The sequence below is a fragment of the Olea europaea genome, unplaced genomic scaffold (assembly GCF_002742605.1).
Source record: "Olea europaea var. sylvestris unplaced genomic scaffold, O_europaea_v1 scaffold703, whole genome shotgun sequence".
Taxonomy (NCBI): Eukaryota; Viridiplantae; Streptophyta; class Magnoliopsida; order Lamiales; family Oleaceae; genus Olea; species Olea europaea.
Window position 1 is genome coordinate 244,629 of NW_019265425.1, and position 21,557 is coordinate 266,185.

At 33.7% G+C, this 21,557-nt stretch overlaps 1 protein-coding gene and 1 pseudogene across 1 annotated transcript; one reads left to right on the forward strand and one right to left on the reverse strand.

Annotated features, from left to right (window-relative positions):
* LOC111390664 overlaps positions 1-21,557 on the forward strand; it is a 75,470-nt pseudogene that overhangs the window by 40,679 nt on the left and 13,234 nt on the right.
* On the reverse strand, positions 6,222-7,283 carry LOC111390679 (S-adenosylmethionine decarboxylase proenzyme-like). The gene has a single exon (XM_023015745.1). It carries the CDS (start codon positions 7,281-7,283, stop codon positions 6,222-6,224), a length of 1,062 nt encoding a protein of 353 aa, XP_022871513.1.

Here is a 21,557-nt window from a genome sequence, read left to right on the forward strand (position 1 = left end):
TTTTTTTAAAATTTGAAAAACCCCCCCCCCCCCCCCCAAAAAAAAAAAAAAAAAAAAAAAAAAAGAAGTGTTTCCCGCGTTTTCAAGTTTTACACTGAAAACGCCCAAAACGACATTTTGTCGTTTTGTGTTTTCTTCACAAATTTTTTTTCGTTTTCGAAAACGTTTTCGAAAATTCGTTTTCGAAAACGGGAAAGAGAACACGTTGTCACCGTTTTGAAAAATCGAAAACAGAAAACGACCCGAAAACGGTAAAGAGAACAGGGCCTAAATGATTGGCATCATCTGTGTATTGTACGTGGTGCATTGACTGGTATACCATTCCTCTGCAATCGTTATCAATCTATTGAATTTCTACAAGGTTGTCCATGAACCAAATTGTTAGATTGTGGTTCCCTAATTAAATATGGCTTGCTTTAAGGGGTAGTGACTATGAAATTCCTATGTACATGTTTAAAAAATAAATAAATACCCTGATTCAATTGAGGATTATCATATGATTCGTATCTGCCATATGCATTATTGGGTTGAGTTATGTGGAGTTGTGGTGAGAGTACTGTGAAAGTGTGATTCTCCCTTAAAGGATCTTGTTAGACTCAGGTTAAAAAAAAAAGGGAAAAAGGAAAAACCCTGAACTTTGAAAACATCTGAAAAAAATAAAATATAAAGAGCAGAATAGTACACGAGTGTTTTATAGTAGCTTGAGAGGTCTCATGCCCCCATGACCATGAACCTTTTTTTTGTTTGTTTTTTTGGTTGCAATCTTTGCCTCAGACATCTAAAATTTCAAATAAGGGTCTTTGATTGCCGAGTTTAGATTGCTTACATCATGCCCTTGACTTCTCTGTGTTTTTTCCGTGTTCTATGAGCTGTACAATCTTGTAAGTCGTAGGACATGAATTTATCCTGCAGATTTGAAAAATAAATAAATAATAAAACAGACAGTGTGAAACGAAGAAATGTTTCTGCCTACGTTTATAAAAATACGTGCTGTTCCTCTTCCTATTTGATAGAATTTATAATGAAAGTAACCCAAGTTTCAAGTCTCAACAACTGAATCAATAAGAATCCTAGTATGGCTCCTAGAAAATGCTTATATTGTTCATCCTGCAATGTTATTTTAATATCTCCAAGCCCAAATCATTTATATTGCTCCAACTGCTTACTGGGGACCTGTGCTGCTGTAAAAATTAAATAAATAAAATGTGAAGTTAAATTCCAACACTCGCAACTTTAAAAACTTACCAAGCAGAGAGTGTCTGTAGAAGCAATTACACTAGCCAAGTTATGTCATAATTATACACGGTTAAATTTATTAACATTCATATATTCTCTCTAATGGAGCATAATTGAATGTGTATCTTGTGAGCAGTTTTACAATGACAATAGGAAAATAAAAATATAAAGCACAAATATAACTGAAGTGAGATTCTGAAACTTCAAAAGTATATGCCTCTTCCACCATAAAGTTTCCTTTAGAATTCTAAAACTACTTGGATATGCTTATTGGTTCCACAAACAAGCTTAGTACTTACTTCGTGTTGTCTAGGCTATTTATTGAAAAAGAAAAGAAAAACACTTAATAATGCCTATGTTGTTAGTCATTTCTTTAGTACGTTATGATACTAAAATTTAGGGTTAATAATATATATGCAATTTGTTGGTTATAAAGTAGTACACAACTCAAAGTAAAGACTATTCTACGTGTATGATGAAAAGTTGACAAAAGGTACGTATTTAAGAAGTAGACAATGGTGATACAGATCACTAATCGAAAAATCTATACCTCGCTGGTTATATGAAATCCTTATTATTTCCTTTTGCTTAAATCCTAATAAATGAAATCACTAATGACTGATTAAATGTTGGTGTTTACTATTTTAAGATTTAAGTATTTTCATAATGACCATGAAAGAATTGTTATATGTACTAAATAGGATTATAATAACACAATAATAGTATTATTATAAATTTCAAAGCATTTAATTTTCATCATATTTCTAATTTATTTGGGATTTAATTATTTTCAGTTTTGGAGTTACAAATTTATAAATACAAGTTTGATTTCAAAATTTAATTTTCAGAGTGAATGTTTCTAACTTCAACTGTTATTTTAGAATAGTTTGTCAATTATTAGTAATGTAATTTTATGTTTGGTATAGTATCATGGAAAAATAAATAAATAATTGTTTGGTAAATGGAATTGCCAATATAGAGGATGAAGGGAAAATAAATTATAGAAGAAGAAAGAAACTTCTACACCCAATACCATTATTAATTGATGCATTAGTGATTTCTTATTTAGCAATTTTTTGTAGAAGGACTTGACATCCCCAAGTTTGTTAAAGATTAATAGAAGAATAGAATCTGAAATCATATCAAAGTGGTCGATCGGTTCTAATGATGGCCAAAAATTTATGAGTGAAGAAAATTAATTGTTGTAAAATATGAAGCTTACATATAGAAGCTATAATTCTAAGGCACTACTCTACAGCTGATAGCGAGTGACTCTATCAGTTATAGTTTGGGCAATGGTAGATTGAGATATAATTTTATTGTTATTTGATTAGAGGTATATTGAGCTCCTTAAAGTTATGTTTTGCAAAATTAACGAATAGAATGAATAGTAATAATTGAATTATAAATGGTGCACATTTATCTGTGCACATACTGTGCTGATGCTATAGACTTTACATTCATCGGAAGTTAATATAGTTGAATAATTTGATTCGTTACAATTTGTAAGTAAGATAGAAATTGATATCCTGAGATTTGGTTGATTTTTACCATATGTCCTGTGATTGGTTTATGTGACTGCATTGAAAAATAAAGCAGTTTGCTTCGATGGTTTGTATTCCCCGAATGACCTGAGATGATGGACTTAAATTATTGGCATTTTTCTAATGAGCTTCCATGTTACTTGATCTCAACTAGAAATGTATAATTACCATAATAAGGATAAGATTAAACATAGCTCTAGATTTAGATCTAGAGCTAATGGGAAAGAAAGTTCTTGAATCTGGATATCTGTGGAGGTGTTTAATACAGATACACCTTATATTTTATTCTTATACTTAATGGTAAAATCATTGCTTTGAATAAAGTCTTCGTGTTAAATCTAAAGATTGTAGGTGAAATACAAGAGTTGAATGGACGCATACGTTCGAACATGCTACGAGAAGTGTGTGGATCGCAATCGGAGAATAAAAATTTGTAAATATTATGGTACCAATTATTGTCCAAGAGGGACATGAAATAAATTATAATTATCGAGGGGGATGAGCTTAAGCCCATAAAGGAGTCACCTCCGGGAGTAACCCAACATTTGTGATTGAAGATCCCATGAAAAAAGTTCAATGTTGTAAAAACAACCCGTATTGTGTGATTTGTAATAGCATTATTTTATTTGTGCTCATCCCTATGGTGATGGTGCTAATAAATGTGATATTAAGAAGGGTTTAACCCTGAATAAGTACCGAGGCGAGAATTTTTGTGAGGTGTGGGTCACACACATCCTTGGAGGACTCATCTATGTAAGGGTTGCCATGAGGTCGTGGCTATGGGATTGGACTATTCCTTAGAGACTTTTACTAAAATCAAGATTAAAGCGCATGACTATTAAAAGCACTATCCGCTATGAACTAGAGCCTAATTCGATACTGTGTGTGAGACAATTGAAGTTTGGCCAAAGGGACATAATTCAAAGCTTAGTCCATTATGGCTCCCTCAAAAGAAAATTGTTATCACTAAGTGAGATTCAAGTCCAAAAGATATTTACACCTATTGCACAGTATTATATTGCCACTATTATATAATTTTAATTATTTTGAAAGTTTAAAACTTGTGGGGGATTGTTGTAACTTAAAATAAAGTTTTAACCTTTCAATATTTAACCCATTTAATTTTCTATTTTTATTTATTTAATAATCACTTTTAACACAATTATAACATCATAATTCATGTTATAACCTCTATTTTAATGACTTGATTGTGGGGGGTTGATTTCTACCTATAAAAGATTGTTACATCTCATTGAAAATGAGCATTAGAATACAATAACTTGGAAGGAAAATATTCTATTTAATTTATACTATATTCTTAAATTTTGGCAACTAGATGAGAGACTCGTTTAGTTATCTCCCTATAGTCATGCTCGTAGAAGGAAAGACACATGGATTTTATCTTGGAGTCGTGTAGTGCCGAAAGAACCCGCACGAAGGGGAAGCAACACGACTTTAAAACAGCGTCCTTAACGTGACTCCCAAGGCTTGCTTTCTAAATCTCTTCTCTATTTTACATTATATTATTCTTGAATTGTATTTGTTATTTTGTTGTGTTAATTGATAATATTTCTACACACAAAACATCCAATTTTCCAACAAAAGCCAACAAATTGAGATTTTAGAGAGAGACAACACTCAAGAACAACAATAAGGGGACCAACTTGACTTTTCTCATGTCCATGGTTCATGTCTTATCTTTAACCACTTATTTAAATAAATTTCAGCTAATCCAAGAAACGCGTGACAAATTGTTTCCAGGGTTTGTTTCTTGATATTTCATGTGCTCTCATAACATGTTAAGTACGTAGTACGGAATATTAAATGACCAAAACAACTAATGATTTAATTTGTAATGTTGATATCTTCCCAAGTTTTCTTCTTTTGTCCACTCTAGCATATCCAAGCGTTTGATTGATTTAATTTATAATTTATGTTAAAATACAAGCTCTTGTGTAGCAAAATACATTCCAATAGATAGGTATATCTATTGGATGTAATGCAAAGTAGATCCCATGTATGTAGAAGATAGGATATTTTTCAATATAATGTATTTTGTCCACCGCAAGTGTTTAAAGACTAATAAGATCTAGTGTATTGTTTGATTTTGTTTCGTTATACCTACATGATCTTTTATGATCTATAATGAACAATAGTATTCATTCATGTTATATTGAGTATAATATAGACAGTGGCCAATATAGGATCGGACGTTGACCGTTGACAATCAAATATCGTAATAGCGATGTCGTTTATATTAATTCAATTAAATAATATTAAACATTCTTCAATATATATGTAAATATACTAAAGCGGAAAAAATCTATGCATATAAAAATATAATTCATAACAACCCAAAATAAAATAAAATAAAAAAATACTTGATACAACTTTAATCTGTAACTATGAACTTAGACAACTAAATTCTATGGGGTCTCATATTTTGAAAACGTTGCAATATTGCCACATTCTCAACTTTTCCAAAAATCTCTTTCTCCACGTAAACCATAAAATTGTCATTCAACCAATCATCTCCTATTTTTTCACTTATCCCTAATTTTCTAAACCTAAATTCCCAAACCACAAATCAAAACTCATATGAGTTTTAGTTCTGCGATAGATTGAGACTTTCGATTCGATTGAAAAAATCGTTCCATAATTTGTACGAAAATAAAATATTAATTAAACTTTATCTTGAACAAACATCAATTTCCAATTTTTAATTTCCAACACCAATTGAAAATTTATCGCAAATCATAAAATTCCCAATTTACAGTCACAAATTCACATATTCACAAAATTTACAAACTCCCCAATTTTCATAAATCATAATATCACATTTAACATACTAAATCACCAATAAAAAAAAATTACAGAGGCACTCAAATGTTCAATTGGCAGTGGAGCCGACAATTACAATCTTAACACAAATGTTCACAAAAGCTCACAAAAAAAAGAATAGAGGCGCTTACCGGCTCACAACAGCAATCGACGGCACTATGGTAGTTGGCGATCAGTCACATTCACGGGCGACAAAGCACATAAAGGGTTTGGAATTTGGAAATGATAAAATGTCGTGAATTCAAACTCTGAATTTCTGATAATAAGATGGTTAATGAATTGAAGACAATGGACTAGTTGATTATATGATGTTTAAGTAAGAAAAAATTGGTGGCCCAAAAACAAAAACCCACTGCCAAAAAAAGGTTCAAACAAATTATTTCATCCCAACTTCTTCACTCTTCTCCCTGGACTCTGTCTCCTGCATGTTTAATTTCTTCTATCAGTACCAGTCGCTATGGATAGAACTTAAGCTTCTGGCGGAGCCAGCACACGTGAGCGCGCCCCCTCGCTGAACATATTGAATAGTCTTAACATTATCTTCTTATTATTAAACACGCTATATATAAAGACTACTAAGTCAAGGACCACATTTCACAATTATTTCTTCTTGACTTCCTCGTCCTGGTTCTTGTCTAGCAGAATTGACCTTGGAGAGCTGCAGTTTCCAACACTGATAAAGCTGCAGTAGATAATAGATCCACCATGACCAACAACTTCAAAGTTCCTTTTTGCACATACATATCCCTTCATATTTCGTGTCGAGTCCATATCAAGTTCCTTCCCGTGCAAAGCTATGGAAAACTTTGCTAGTTGGAAGCAAGCGAGCACCCTCTCTAGTAGCAGGGTCAAGTCAACCACTTTGAAATCATATCCAACAGCTTCAAAACTTGCATAACTGAAGCCATCCTCGGGAGTCACATGAATTGTAGAGATTGTAGCCCCTTCAACAGCATTCATGGAGTAGCCGCAGGGATCAAAATCAAAATCACAACTCTCAGAATCAGGGAGAATTTTCCTAATGCCAAAAGCTTCAGTCATGACAATTGCCGAGCTTGATTGAAGTTTGTAAAATACAAACGCATTCTTCTCATTCAAATTGGTCAAGCACATCTCTAGGGTGTACACCAGACTCAAATCTTTCATTGGCGTAGCAGATGCACAGTAGATATGCCAATTCTGACGTTCATCGACACCACCCATCACATAGGCCTTGCTATTTAGCCCATGTTGGGTAAAATGGCCGTCTAGAACAACTACTTCTTCATAAAAGCTACAATGTGGAAATGGCTGTGCCCCAGGAAATATGAAACTTCCACAAGTGTATCTAACAGAACTCACAGTGAGTCTGAGAGTATCCGCAAACTTAAGGATGGGTGGGATTGAAAGAAGCAATTTTGTAATCCCACAAGTTTTAATTATTATTTTGTACGGGTCTACAAAAAGGTCAGACGCAGATAGGACATACGAATCCATTTCATCATTAGACAATGAAGACATAATGGTGAATTGAGCTGGGTCTAGAATTTTATCCAATTGGGATTTGGACAAAGATCGGAGGCCCCGACCTCTGAGGCTAGCAAATATTCCAGGTTCAGGAAAAGAAATCTTGAGTCTCTTTTCATAACCTTCAAAGCCAATGGTAGAGACTGGCAATACCATTTTAGATTATAGGAAAGGAGTGATGCAGGTAAGCAAGAACAAGATAATGAGTAACTGAAATAAAAATGTGTTGTACATATCAGTATATGGAAATCTATAAACAAACCAATACTATTAGACTTGCAAAATGATAGCGCTCGAAACCAAACCATATAATTCCTGAAATATATTATAATTGAGGATGTGATGGTCTATTCTACCAGACTTCTACACGCTTCTTTCTTTCTTCATCCCGAAATATGAAAGTCTCGTAGGTGATTTTTCTACGATAACATAACACTGTTAGTGATTACCAACCAAATTACCAACACATACGAGTTCACCAGAAATATTAGCACACATGCATTTTGCAAGATGTTATCAGTTAAAAGCAAATTCAATATCACATTACACAATAACGGGAGAGAAGAGAGCATGAGTGTATTTGATTAGAGAAATCATATTTCATTTAATTAATACAACACAAAAATGCAAGTCTCTTTGCAAAACTCACGTGAAAGTAATTTTAATCATAATATGAGACAGCTTATGGTACTTGTATGGACGGAAACATGCTAAAACCCCCCTCAATCAACGGGCTCAAATTCACATTTTTCGAACTATAACTAGCTACATCAAAGCTTGCATAACTAAACTAACCTCTCAAGTAACATGAATTGTAGAAATTGCAGCTTCTTCGATTGGAATTCATGGAATAATCGCAGGGCTCAAATTCAAAATGGCATTTAGACTTAGGGAGGATCTTTCTAAGACCAGAAGAATTGGTCATCAAAGTTGCAGAGCTTGAGTGCTATTATAAAACACAAAAGCCAAATCCCTGTTGAAACTTGTCATACACATTATAAATGTTGCACAAGAAGAATAAACATGTCATTTTCATTGTTTCTCAAAACTATCCATAACCTAAGATTTGCTGCCTGAACCGAGATCTCCAAAATAATCATCTAGGATAGCAACTTCTTTCGAAAAGTTAAGGTAGGAATAAGACTGAACTCCAGTGAAAATGAAGCTTTCTCAAATATATCTCACAGCTCGCAATGAGAGAGAGAAGGAGCCAGCCAACGTCAGTATGGGTGGATTCAATTGTAGCAACTTTATTTTCAAAGAAGTTTTGATAATAATATTGTATGGATAAACAAAGAGGCTTCACACGGAGAAGACGTATGAATCAGCAGATTCATTCGAAGGGAAGAAACAATGATGCACTCTACAAGTTCAAGAATCTCTACTATAAACTACGGCTCCAAACTTTCACTTCTAGATTTTCATATATAGTTTTCAAACATTCACTACTAAAAAATGCGACTTCCGCAATGGATATTTTTGTCGCTAAAGGCCAATATTTCATCAGTAACCCTACTTATCAACGGATTATTTTGGTCAACAATTACGGAATAGAAAAATCTCGTCGGTGATTTTTCTACGATAACATAACACTGTCGGTGATTACCGACGGAATTACCAACACATACGGGTTCGTCGGAAATATTAACCCACATGCATGTTACAAGATGTTATCAGTTAAAAGTAAATTGAATATCACATTACACAATAACGGGAGAGAAGAGAGCATGTGTGTATTTTATGAGATAAATCATATTTCATTTAATTATGGCAATACAAAAATGGAAATCTCTTTTGCAAATCTCACGTGAATGTAATTTTACCCAAAATATGAGACAGCTGATGGCACCTACTTGGACAGAAACATGCTAAAACCCTATCAATCAATGGGCTGAAATTCACATTTTTAAACTATAACTAGCAGCTTCATTGCTTTCATAATAGAACCAACCTCTCTAGTGACACGAATTGTAGAAATTGCAGCTTCTTCGATTGGAATTCATGGAATAACTATAAGGCTCAAATTCAAAATGATATATGTGGAATTTAGGAAGGATCTTTCTCATGCCAGAAGAATTGGTCATCAAAGTTATAGAGCTTGAGTGCTATTTTAAAAAACAAAAACCATCTTCATGTCCGAACCTGTCATACACATCTCCAATGTTGCGCAGGGAGATTAAACATGCCATTTTTGTTTTTTCTCAGAACTATACATAATGTAAGCTGTGCTACCTGAACCAAGTTGTCCAAAATAGTTATCTAGGATAGCAACTTCTTTCGAAAATTATGGTGGGAATAAGACCGAGCTCCAGTGAAAATGAAGCTTTGTCAAATATATCTCACAGCTCGCAATGAAAGAGAGAATGAGCAATCCACCGTCAGTAGAGGTGGATTTGATTGTAGCAACTTTATTTTTCCACAAGTTTTGATGATTATGTTGTAAGGATAAACAAAGAGGCTTCACACGGAGAAGACGTATGAATCAGCAGATTCATTCGAAGGGAAGAAACAATGATGCACTCTACAGGTTCAAGAATCTCTACTATAAACTACGGCTCCAAACTTTCACTTCTAGATTTTCATATATAGTTTTCAAACATTCACTACTAAAAAATGCGACTTCCGCAATGGATATTTTTGTCGCTAAAGGCCAATATTTCATCAGTAACCCTACTTATCAACGGATTATTTTGGTCAACAATTACGGAATAGAAAAATCTCGTCGGTGATTTTTCTACGATAACATAACACTGTCGGTGATTACCGACGGAATTACCAACACATACGGGTTCGTCGGAAATATTAACCCACATGCATGTTGCAAGATGTTATCAGTTAAAAGTAAATTGAATATCACATTACACAATAACGGGAGAGAAGAGAGCATGTGTGTATTTTATGAGATAATCATATTTCATTTAATTATGGCAATACAAAAATGGAAATCTCTTTTGCAAATCTCACGTGAATGTAATTTTACCCAAAATATGAGACAGCTGATGGCACCTACTTGGACAGAAACATGCTAAAACCCTATCAATCAATGGGCTGAAATTCACATTTTTAAACTATAACTAGCAGCTTCATTGCTTTCATAATAGAACCAACCTCTCTAGTGACACGAATTGTAGAAATTGCAGCTTCTTCGATTGGAATTCATGGAATAACTATAAGGCTCAAATTCAAAATGATATATGTGGAATTTAGGAAGGATCTTTCTCATGCCAGAAGAATTGGTCATCAAAGTTATAGAGCTTGAGTGCTATTTTAAAAAACAAAAACCATCTTCATGTCCGAACCTGTCATACACATCTCCAATGTTGCGCAGGGAGATTAAACATGCCATTTTTGTTTTTTCTCAGAACTATACATAATGTAAGCTGTGCTACCTGAACCAAGTTGTCCAAAATAGTTATCTAGGATAGCAACTTCTTTCGAAAATTATGGTGGGAATAAGACCGAGCTCCAGTGAAAATGAAGCTTTGTCAAATATATCTCACAGCTCGCAATGAAAGAGAGAATGAGCAATCCACCGTCAGTAGAGGTGGATTTGATTGTAGCAACTTTATTTTTCCACAAGTTTTGATGATTATGTTGTAAGGATAAACAAAGAGGCTTCACACGGAGAAGACGTATGAATCAGCAGATTCATTCGAAGGGAAGAAACAATGATGCACTCTACAGGTTCAAGAATCTCTACTATAAACTACGGCTCCAAACTTTCACTTCTAGATTTTCATATATAGTTTTCAAACATTCACTACTAAAAAATGCGACTTCCGCAATGGATATTTTTGTCGCTAAAGGCCAATATTTCATCAGTAACCCTACTTATCAACGGATTATTTTGGTCAACAATTACGGAATAGAAAAATCTCGTCGGTGATTTTTCTACGATAACATAACACTGTCGGTGATTACCGACGGAATTACCAACACATACGGGTTCGTCGGAAATATTAACCCACATGCATGTTGCAAGATGTTATCAGTTAAAAGTAAATTGAATATCACATTACACAATAACGGGAGAGAAGAGAGCATGTGTGTATTTTATGAGATAATCATATTTCATTTAATTATGGCAATACAAAAATGGAAATCTCTTTTGCAAATCTCACGTGAATGTAATTTTACCCAAAATATGAGACAGCTGATGGCACCTACTTGGACAGAAACATGCTAAAACCCTATCAATCAATGGGCTGAAATTCACATTTTTAAACTATAACTAGCAGCTTCATTGCTTTCATAATAGAACCAACCTCTCTAGTGACACGAATTGTAGAAATTGCAGCTTCTTCGATTGGAATTCATGGAATAACTATAAGGCTCAAATTCAAAATGATATATGTGGAATTTAGGAAGGATCTTTCTCATGCCAGAAGAATTGGTCATCAAAGTTATAGAGCTTGAGTGCTATTTTAAAAAACAAAAACCATCTTCATGTCCGAACCTGTCATACACATCTCCAATGTTGCGCAGGGAGATTAAACATGCCATTTTTGTTTTTTCTCAGAACTATACATAATGTAAGCTGTGCTACCTGAACCAAGTTGTCCAAAATAGTTATCTAGGATAGCAACTTCTTTCGAAAATTATGGTGGGAATAAGACCGAGCTCCAGTGAAAATGAAGCTTTGTCAAATATATCTCACAGCTCGCAATGAAAGAGAGAATGAGCAATCCACCGTCAGTAGAGGTGGATTTGATTGTAGCAACTTTATTTTTCCACAAGTTTTGATGATTATGTTGTAAGGATAAACAAAGAGGCTTCACACGGAGAAGACGTATGAATCAGCAGATTCATTCGAAGGGAAGAAACAATGATGCACTCTACAGGTTCAAGAATCTCTACTATAAACTACGGCTCCAAACTTTCACTTCTAGATTTTCATATATAGTTTTCAAACATTCACTACTAAAAAATGCGACTTCCGCAATGGATATTTTTGTCGCTAAAGGCCAATATTTCATCAGTAACCCTACTTATCAACGGATTATTTTGGTCAACAATTACGGAATAGAAAAATCTCGTCGGTGATTTTTCTACGATAACATAACACTGTCGGTGATTACCGACGGAATTACCAACACATACGGGTTCGTCGGAAATATTAACCCACATGCATGTTGCAAGATGTTATCAGTTAAAAGTAAATTGAATATCACATTACACAATAACGGGAGAGAAGAGAGCATGTGTGTATTTTATGAGATAATCATATTTCATTTAATTATGGCAATACAAAAATGGAAATCTCTTTTGCAAATCTCACGTGAATGTAATTTTACCCAAAATATGAGACAGCTGATGGCACCTACTTGGACAGAAACATGCTAAAACCCTATCAATCAATGGGCTGAAATTCACATTTTTAAACTATAACTAGCAGCTTCATTGCTTTCATAATAGAACCAACCTCTCTAGTGACACGAATTGTAGAAATTGCAGCTTCTTCGATTGGAATTCATGGAATAACTATAAGGCTCAAATTCAAAATGATATATGTGGAATTTAGGAAGGATCTTTCTCATGCCAGAAGAATTGGTCATCAAAGTTATAGAGCTTGAGTGCTATTTTAAAAAACAAAAACCATCTTCATGTCCGAACCTGTCATACACATCTCCAATGTTGCGCAGGGAGATTAAACATGCCATTTTTGTTTTTTCTCAGAACTATACATAATGTAAGCTGTGCTACCTGAACCAAGTTGTCCAAAATAGTTATCTAGGATAGCAACTTCTTTCGAAAATTATGGTGGGAATAAGACCGAGCTCCAGTGAAAATGAAGCTTTGTCAAATATATCTCACAGCTCGCAATGAAAGAGAGAATGAGCAATCCACCGTCAGTAGAGGTGGATTTGATTGTAGCAACTTTATTTTTCCACAAGTTTTGATGATTATGTTGTAAGGATAAACAAAGAGGCTTCACACGGAGAAGACGTATGAATCAGCAGATTCATTCGAAGGGAAGAAACAATGATGCACTCTACAGGTTCAAGAATCTCTACTATAAACTACGGCTCCAAACTTTCACTTCTAGATTTTCATATATAGTTTTCAAACATTCACTACTAAAAAATGCGACTTCCGCAATGGATATTTTTGTCGCTAAAGGCCAATATTTCATCAGTAACCCTACTTATCAACGGATTATTTTGGTCAACAATTACGGAATAGAAAAATCTCGTCGGTGATTTTTCTACGATAACATAACACTGTCGGTGATTACCGACGGAATTACCAACACATACGGGTTCGTCGGAAATATTAACCCACATGCATGTTGCAAGATGTTATCAGTTAAAAGTAAATTGAATATCACATTACACAATAACGGGAGAGAAGAGAGCATGTGTGTATTTTATGAGATAATCATATTTCATTTAATTATGGCAATACAAAAATGGAAATCTCTTTTGCAAATCTCACGTGAATGTAATTTTACCCAAAATATGAGACAGCTGATGGCACCTACTTGGACAGAAACATGCTAAAACCCTATCAATCAATGGGCTGAAATTCACATTTTTAAACTATAACTAGCAGCTTCATTGCTTTCATAATAGAACCAACCTCTCTAGTGACACGAATTGTAGAAATTGCAGCTTCTTCGATTGGAATTCATGGAATAACTATAAGGCTCAAATTCAAAATGATATATGTGGAATTTAGGAAGGATCTTTCTCATGCCAGAAGAATTGGTCATCAAAGTTATAGAGCTTGAGTGCTATTTTAAAAAACAAAAACCATCTTCATGTCCGAACCTGTCATACACATCTCCAATGTTGCGCAGGGAGATTAAACATGCCATTTTTGTTTTTTCTCAGAACTATACATAATGTAAGCTGTGCTACCTGAACCAAGTTGTCCAAAATAGTTATCTAGGATAGCAACTTCTTTCGAAAATTATGGTGGGAATAAGACCGAGCTCCAGTGAAAATGAAGCTTTGTCAAATATATCTCACAGCTCGCAATGAAAGAGAGAATGAGCAATCCACCGTCAGTAGAGGTGGATTTGATTGTAGCAACTTTATTTTTCCACAAGTTTTGATGATTATGTTGTAAGGATAAACAAAGAGGCTTCACACGGAGAAGACGTATGAATCAGCAGATTCATTCGAAGGGAAGAAACAATGATGCACTCTACAGGTTCAAGAATCTCTACTATAAACTACGGCTCCAAACTTTCACTTCTAGATTTTCATATATAGTTTTCAAACATTCACTACTAAAAAATGCGACTTCCGCAATGGATATTTTTGTCGCTAAAGGCCAATATTTCATCAGTAACCCTACTTATCAACGGATTATTTTGGTCAACAATTACGGAATAGAAAAATCTCGTCGGTGATTTTTCTACGATAACATAACACTGTCGGTGATTACCGACGGAATTACCAACACATACGGGTTCGTCGGAAATATTAACCCACATGCATGTTGCAAGATGTTATCAGTTAAAAGTAAATTGAATATCACATTACACAATAACGGGAGAGAAGAGAGCATGTGTGTATTTTATGAGATAATCATATTTCATTTAATTATGGCAATACAAAAATGGAAATCTCTTTTGCAAATCTCACGTGAATGTAATTTTACCCAAAATATGAGACAGCTGATGGCACCTACTTGGACAGAAACATGCTAAAACCCTATCAATCAATGGGCTGAAATTCACATTTTTAAACTATAACTAGCAGCTTCATTGCTTTCATAATAGAACCAACCTCTCTAGTGACACGAATTGTAGAAATTGCAGCTTCTTCGATTGGAATTCATGGAATAACTATAAGGCTCAAATTCAAAATGATATATGTGGAATTTAGGAAGGATCTTTCTCATGCCAGAAGAATTGGTCATCAAAGTTATAGAGCTTGAGTGCTATTTTAAAAAACAAAAACCATCTTCATGTCCGAACCTGTCATACACATCTCCAATGTTGCGCAGGGAGATTAAACATGCCATTTTTGTTTTTTCTCAGAACTATACATAATGTAAGCTGTGCTACCTGAACCAAGTTGTCCAAAATAGTTATCTAGGATAGCAACTTCTTTCGAAAATTATGGTGGGAATAAGACCGAGCTCCAGTGAAAATGAAGCTTTGTCAAATATATCTCACAGCTCGCAATGAAAGAGAGAATGAGCAATCCACCGTCAGTAGAGGTGGATTTGATTGTAGCAACTTTATTTTTCCACAAGTTTTGATGATTATGTTGTAAGGATAAACAAAGAGGCTTCACACGGAGAAGACGTATGAATCAGCAGATTCATTCGAAGGGAAGAAACAATGATGCACTCTACAGGTTCAAGAATCTCTACTATACAAAAAAGAAATTGAAGTCTTTTTGGAAACTTATGTAAAAGTAATTTTGCCTAAAAGTATGAGATAGCTCAAGGTATCTAGTTGGTTGTTCATAGTCGGTAAAAACGGAAAGTAATTTTAATTGCAAGGGAAAATTTACATAGTTTTAATTGGAAAATGGAATTGTCTTTGCTAAACTCACGTGAAAGTAATTTTACATGAAATATGTGACTACTCGTGGTACTTGTTTGGTCGTTGTATGAAGAAATACGCAAAATTTTAATTGCAACGTGGACGTGTCTCAAATAACATAGCATCAATGTTTTTGTGCATAGCAATAGAAAACATCTTTGGATGGAAACATGCTAAAACCCTCACAATCAGGGAGCTTAAATTCACATTTTTCAAACTACAACTAGCTGCTTCAAAGCTTGCATAATCGAACCAATCTTCTCAAGTAACATGAATAGTATAAATTGCAGCTTCTTCGATTGGAATTCATGGAATAACCATAAGGCTCAAATTCAAAATGACATATATCGGACTTAGGGAGGATCTTTCTCATACCAGAAGAATTGATCATCAAAGCTGCAGAGCTTGAGTGCTATTGTAAAACACAAAAGCCATTTCCCTGTCCAAACCGGCCATACGCATCTCCAATGTAGCACGGGAAGATTAAACATGCCATTTTTTTTTCTCAGAACTATCCATATTGTAAGCTTTGTTGCCAGAACCAAGATCTCCAAAATAGTTATCTACGATAACAACTTCTTTAGAAAATTTACAGTGGGAATAAGACTGAGCTCTAGTGAAAATGAAGCTTCATCAAATATATCTCACAGCTCGCAATGAAAGAGAGAAGAAGCCAGCCAACTTCAGTATAGGTGGATTCGATTGTTGCAACTTTATTTTCCCACAAGTTTTGATAATTATCTTGTAAGGATAAACAAAGAGGCTAGAAACAGAGAGGACATATGAATCAGCAGATTCATTTGAAGGCAAAGAAACAATGGTACACTCTACAGGTTCAAGGATCTCTACTAGAAAATATGGCTCTATACTTTCGCTTCTGGATTTTCATATCTAGTTTTAAACGTTCACTACTAGAAAATACGACTTCAGCTATGGATATATTCGTCGCTAAAGGCCAATATTTCGTCAGTAATCCTACTTATCAATTGACTTTTTTGGTCAACAACTACCGAATATAAAAGTCTCGTCGGTAATTTCTCGATGTTAACATAACACTATCGGTGATTGTCGACGAAATTATCTACACATACAAGTTCGTCAAAATATTAACACACATGCATGTTGCAAGATATTAGCAGTTAAAAGTGAATTCAGTATCTCGTTACACAATAATGGGAGAGAAGAGAGCAAGTGTTTATTGGATGAGAGAAATAATATTTCATTTAATTATGGCCACACAAAAATAGAAATCTCGTTGTAAAATTCACGTGAAAGTAATTTAACCCAAAATATGAGATAGCTCATGGTACCTATTTGGTTGTTCATAGTTGATACAAACGGAAAGTAATTTTAATTGCGAGGGAAATTATACATAGTTTTAATTGCAAAATAGAAGTCTCTTTGCAAAACTCACGTGAAAGTAATTTTACATGACATATGAGACTACTCGTGGTACTTGTTTGGCTGCTGCAAAAAGATACATGCAAAACTTTAATTGCAACATGGAAGTGTCTCAAATAACATAGCACCAATGTCAGTGTACATAGCAATAGAAAAACTCAATTGGATGGAAACATGCTAAAACCCTCACAATCAATAAGCTCAAATTCATATTTTTTAAATTGTAAACAGCTGCTTCAAAGCATGCATAACTAAACTTATCTTCTCGAGCAACATGAATAGTAGGGCTGTACAAAAAAACTGCGAAATCGCAAATCGAACTGAAACCGTTGAGTTGAAACCGTTGGTTCGGGTCCACATGGACCCGTGGTTTCTTTTTTCACAAATCGAACCAAACCGTTTCAAAATCGTTTAGTTTAGATTTTGATTTTCAAAAACTTTACAAAACCAAACCGAACCGTTTTTAAGTTTTTTAATAAAAAAATTAATTTTATTATCTTAAAAATTTCATAGTTTTCACTTTTCAAAAAAATTACCAATTTAACAATACAAATTATAACTAACCTATTGAAATAATCATAGAAAGTAAATTAGGTTCATCATTATTGACATATGATTTAATAGGTTCACAACACATGTCATCGCCTATATCTAAACTAGACTAAAATTATTCCAAAATCATATGAAATGAAAAAAAAAATATATATATATATATATATATATATATATATATTTTAACAATCCAAATCATAATTTAATAAAACTACATCAGTAAATTACGTCCATAGTTTCAAAAACCCTAACATAAGCTCTCATTTTCCTAACATTTAACGCTTGTCTACCACCGCTGAACGAATCATCAATCACCTTTACCTGTTAGTCTACTAATATCTTCCTGAATCGCCTCTTTCTCTCTTCTCTTTCGATAAGTCTTAGATTTTTATTTAGGCCATTTTTCATTGTTCTTTCTTTAATTTTTTTGAACTTATTATACACTTGTAAGTTGTGGTTTAAATAGAAAAATGATTGTTTATGTGCCTAGATGATTAATGAACTTGTTTTTTATTTGAAAAGAACGAATGACGAAGCGTATTGATTGTGTGAAAAATGTTAAAGTTCTCTAACTAGTACTACTACCTTTTACTTTACATGTCACTAGAAAAACCAAAAAAAAAAAAGAGTTTTAACTAAACTATAATAATAGAATATAACTCTACATTTACCAACCGCTATATAACAATATGAATGTCAAACAAGAAAGGGTAAGTAAAAATGAAGAAATATGTATTTGTTCTATTGACATCTTTTAGCAATCATTTTGAAAATAATTTATTCATGTGTTCCATAGTAAATATGAATGTAATTTAATATTTAACATTATTAGTTCTTGTTTACACTTATATTTAACTATGTTCAATACATTATTATATGTCGAAAGGCAAACCGAGGATTAAAACTAAACCAAACCGCAAATTATGGTTTGGTTTGATTTGGTTTGAAAAATAAAATGGTTTGAAAAAATTTCAAACCGCTAAAAATGGTTTGAGTTAAAAATATAGCACAAACCGCCCAAATCGAACCATGTTCACCCATAATGAATAGTAGAAATTGCAGCTTCTTCGATGGAATACATGGAATAACCGCAAGGCTCAAATTCAAAATGACATATATCAGACTTAGGGAAGATTTTTCTCATACCAGATGCGTTGGTCATCAAAGCTACAAAGCTTGAGTGCTCTTGTAAAACACAAAAGCCATCTCCCTGTCCAAACCAGTCATACACATCTCCAATGTTGCACATGAAGAATAAATATGTCATTTTGTTGTTTCTCAGAACTATCCATAACTTAAGCTTTGCTGCCTGAACCAAGTTCCCCAAAATAGCTATGTAGGACAGCAACTTCTTCTGAGAAGTTACGATGGGAATAAAACTGAGCTCTAGTGAAAATGAAGCTTCCTCAAATATATTTCACAGTTCACAATGAAAGAGAGATGGAGCCAGCCAACTTTAGTATAAGTGGATTCGATTGCAGCAACTTTATTTTTCCACAATTTTTTATTATTATCTTGTAACGATAAAAAAGAGGCATGACATAAAGAGGACGTATGAATCAACATATTCATTCGAAGTGAAGAAACAATGGTGCTCGCTCTAGGATCAAGAATCTCTACTAGAAAATATGGCTCTAATCTTTCACTTTCATATTTTCATATCTAGTTTTCAAACGTTCACTATCATATGTATATTTTCGTCGCTAAAGGCCAATATTTCATCAGTAATCGTAGTTATCAACGGACTTTTTTCATCAACAATTATTGAATATAAAAGTCCCGTCCGTAATTTTTTGACGTTAACATAACATTGTAGGTGATTACTAATGAAATTACCTATACATACAAGTTCCTCTAAAATATTAACTCACGTACATGTTGCAAGATGTTATCAATTAAAAGTGAATTCGATATCACATTACACAATAATGGAAGAGAAGAGAGCAGGCGTGTATTTGATGAGAGAATTTTTTATTTTTTTTTATTATGGCCACACAAAAATGGAAGTCTCTTTGCAAAATTCACGTGAAAGTAATTTTACCCAAAATATGAGATAGCTCATGATACATATTTGGTTGTTCATAGTCCCTAAAAACGAAAAGTAATTTTAATTGCAAAGGAAAATATACATAATTTTAATTGCAAAATGGAAGTCTCTGTGCAAAACTTGTGTCAAAGTAATTTTATACGAAATATGAGACTACTCATGGTACTTGTTTGGGTGTTGCAAGAAGAAACTTGCAAAAATTTAATTGCAACATGGAAGTGTCTTTGCAATATTCACGTGAAAGTAATTTTTTTTTTTTTTTTTTTCAAAAATATGAAACAGCTCATGGTACCTATTTGGTTGTTCATAGTTTCTAAAATTGGAAAGTCATTTTAATTGCAAGAGAAAATATGCAAAGTTTAGCTGCAAAATGGAAGTCTCTCTGTAAAACTCGCATAAAAGTGATTTTACCCAAAATATGAGATAGCTCATGGTACCTATTTGATTGTTGCAAGAGGAAATATAGAAAATTTTAATTGCAAAATGGAAGTCTCTTTGCAAAACTCATGTTAAAGTAATTTTACCAAAAACATGAGACAACTCATGGTACCTATTTGGTTGTTTATAGTTTTTAAAAATAGAAAGTAATTTAAATTAGAAGAGAAAATATGCAAAATTTTAATTGCAAAATGGATGTATACTTGCAAAACTCAAGTGAAAGTAATTTTACACAAAAATGATACAACTCATCGAAGTCTCAAATCTCGCTGTCAGATAAACCTTTTATGATCCACATATTTTACACAAACCTTATATGATATACATATTTTACACAAAATATGATACAGGTCATGGAAATCTCAAATCTCGCTGTCACATAAACCTTATATGATACACATATTTTACACAAAATATGATACAACTCATGTGAATCTTGTATCATATTTTACGATAAACTTGTTTTCAAATCCCGCTGTCACATAAAATATTATTCATCAAGAGTGCTTACAATAACATAATTTTAATTTTTAACCAATTGTAAACGGTTAATCATCCAATAGGATTAGTGATTCTCGTAGCTATAATATTCAAGTATAGGTGCATGCACACCATATATGTCGAAAATATAACTAAAATTATGGTCACACTGAGAAAGTGTGCATTATTCAATACTTAAATGTAGCTCAGCTCTTCATTAATCTTAGTAATCAGTTACAATGTCTCCATAGAACAATTTTTTGAAAGCTTTCAAATGGTCTACTTGAAGATACAGCCCAACAACCAAAGAATAATCATCCCAATCCTGACCACGGAAGATCGATGAATCACCATCGCAATCAAGGGTCCCAGGAGCCATCAATATTTCTTTTTCCCGTCCAAAAATCATTTCGTACACTGGCATTCCGATCCTGCTTATAACCCCAATATTTGGATTTACATAGAAAGGCGCAAAGTTATTCCTTGTTGCATGGATATCTTGATGTCGCAAAAACTCTTTTTGATTTTTTAAGAAATCAATGGACGAATGCATATACTCACTTGTCACTCCATCGATTGCTGCTCGCACTCTTCTTGCAGCATAGTTGAGTTGCTTCGCTACGAGCTCGCTGGAGATTTCCGTTGCAACCATGTCCGAAATTGCGTTTCCGAAGTACATTTGAGGCAACGGTGGCTGCATTCGCTTGCGTCCATATCCATGTAGATTATCAATGTATAAAATCACCAAAATGATTTCCTCAATGGGACTTTGGTGGTAATTTACATGAGAAACAAGGTTATGAAATTTAAGAGATGGGGTAAAATCATCAACACGTTCTTCCAATTTTGCATATTTTCTCGTGTTTAAAGACACTTTGCTGTCATGTGAACCTTGTTTTTAGAAACTATGAACATGTACCATGAGATGTATTATATTTTGTGTAAAATAAATATCGCATGAGTTTGCAAAGAAATTTCTATTTACAATTCAAATTTTGCAATTTTCTCT